The sequence below is a fragment of the Uloborus diversus genome, chromosome 4 (genome assembly GCF_026930045.1).
Source record: "Uloborus diversus isolate 005 chromosome 4, Udiv.v.3.1, whole genome shotgun sequence".
In the NCBI taxonomy this organism is placed as follows: Eukaryota; Metazoa; Arthropoda; class Arachnida; order Araneae; family Uloboridae; genus Uloborus; species Uloborus diversus.
Genome location: NC_072734.1, coordinates 175,821,471 through 175,823,363, shown reverse-complemented (window position 1 = coordinate 175,823,363; position 1,893 = coordinate 175,821,471). Strand labels below are relative to the sequence as shown.

Below are 1,893 nucleotides of genomic sequence, written 5' to 3'. Positions count from 1 at the left end.
GCAAGAAGGAAAATTGATTGACGGAATTAATTGCGTTCAATTTAATGTTCAGCCGAACTAATGATAATAATGCTTCCGATTCCAATTAGATACCAAGTTGAGAGTTTCTGCGGTCATGTTATTAAATGCCTAAATTATGTATTAAATTCTTTTAATTACTCTACCGAAATTAAGTTTATTAATATATGTATTTATAATAATTATTCCACTTCCAACGAAAGTAAAAGAAAAATATCATTAAAATGTTTTCATCTGTTTGTACCTAAGTGTCAAAAATGTTTTCATTATTTTAATAAGCGTTCTTTTAGATAGCATAATATTTAATACATGCCTCAGAAAATAATTACATCACAATTTTCTTTTTTTTTCTAGGTAAAGAAGATGGAAATTCGATCCTAAAGTAATTAATTATTTCTCCAGATAATTTTTGCTGTTTTTTATGGACAAACTATGTTTTTGTTTACTTCAACTATCGTGTTTATGCTTTCTTATTTATGGCTGTAAGAAAAATATCCGCATTTTACTGCCTACATATTCTTCAGTATATGAGCATGAAAACCTTGGAGAATCTCAACACTTAACGAGAAATTTTTAAGTAAAATTTCAACTGGATTTATTTTTCACGACGAACTTTCTGGCAACATTCAAGAGATTTAAATAGTTGTAAAAGCTGACTGGAAACGATGTGTGTTCACTTTCATTAATGTCGGTCATGCATTCAGAAGCGTATTCGAATGTGTCAGAGGGCACAAACATTGGCTTCTGCTGTGTGAGCTCATCCGTGACAGAAGAACCACCGCAGGAAGACTTCGGACCACAGTACCACCGAACAGCACGCATATGTATCTTGTTCTCCATGATAGCATTTTCTCTGCTTGGCAACAGCATGATTTGTTGGCAGCTGCTCCCTTTCCGTCGCAAAAGATTCCCAAAATCTAAGGTGCTATTTCTCAATCTGGCAGCAGCTGACTTGTGCGTCACATTCTTCGCAATGTCCTCCCAAACCGTCTGGGAAATAATGGGCAAGGTATGGCTCGCTGGTGACGCTTTCTGCAAAATAGTCAAATTTCTGCAGACTTATTCCCTCACATTGTCCACGTATATACTTGTAGCCATAGCTCTTGATCGATACAATGCCATCGTCAAACCTTTCTCAAGAACTCCAGCTCCTAAATCTTACGCTATTGCAGCTTGGATTACTTCTTTATTACCATCAGTTCCCTGCTATTTCATATTTCAAGAAGTATTGGTGTCGTCGAATGTGTCATACTGTGTCTCGATCTTCTATACTTCGCAGTACCCTCACTACTGGCGGCAGCTGTACATGGCGTACATATTCTTGTCAATATTCATAATTCCTTCATTACTTCTCCTTGGATTGTACACAAGGATACTTGTAGAGATATGGACTCAATCGTCTGTGTTTTCTTCGAACGAGCTAAGCACCTCATCTCTCCCCAGAGCAAAAACCAAAACTCTAAAAATGACTATTGCAATTTTTCTAACTTTTATCATCACAAATTTGCCATATGTCATTCAAGAAATGATTCTGGCTTTTGGGGATTCCAAGCTGCTCGATCCCAACATAGTTGCCTTATTCGGAGTGATTTCAGCCAGTAACAGTGCCTTTAATCCTTACATTTATCTAACCTTTCAGTCTAAACCTACATGCTTTGGAAAAATGCTTTAGGTGTATATTGACAGCAATACGATCGCAAAACTGTGCTTTGCCTCCTTCAAATCAAAACAGGAATATCTCATTTGATTCATCAAAGACATCTTCAAGGGTTGATATCAACACTCATAGCTTGTACCCTCAGACACAAGCTATCAAGATGTCGTCCTTTAATAACACGAGTAGGAGGGACGAAACATATTTATAACAGTTAACAA

The 1,893-nt window shown here is 36.6% G+C and overlaps 1 protein-coding gene across 1 annotated transcript; it reads left to right on the top strand.

The window, feature by feature from the left end:
• The first annotated feature begins 712 nt into the window (after positions 1–712).
• LOC129221008 (cardioacceleratory peptide receptor-like) lies at positions 713–1,690 on the top strand. Its single transcript, XM_054855444.1, has one exon. The coding sequence runs from the start codon at positions 713–715 to the stop codon at positions 1,688–1,690; it is 978 nt and encodes a 325-aa protein (XP_054711419.1).
• The last annotated feature ends 203 nt before the right edge of the window (positions 1,691–1,893 follow it).

Bases quoted from the DNA above. Each gene is read 5' to 3' on its own strand.
- LOC129221008 (XM_054855444.1), top strand. From the start codon at position 713: ATGCATTCAGAAGCGTATTCGAATGTGTCAGAGGGCACAAACATTGGC.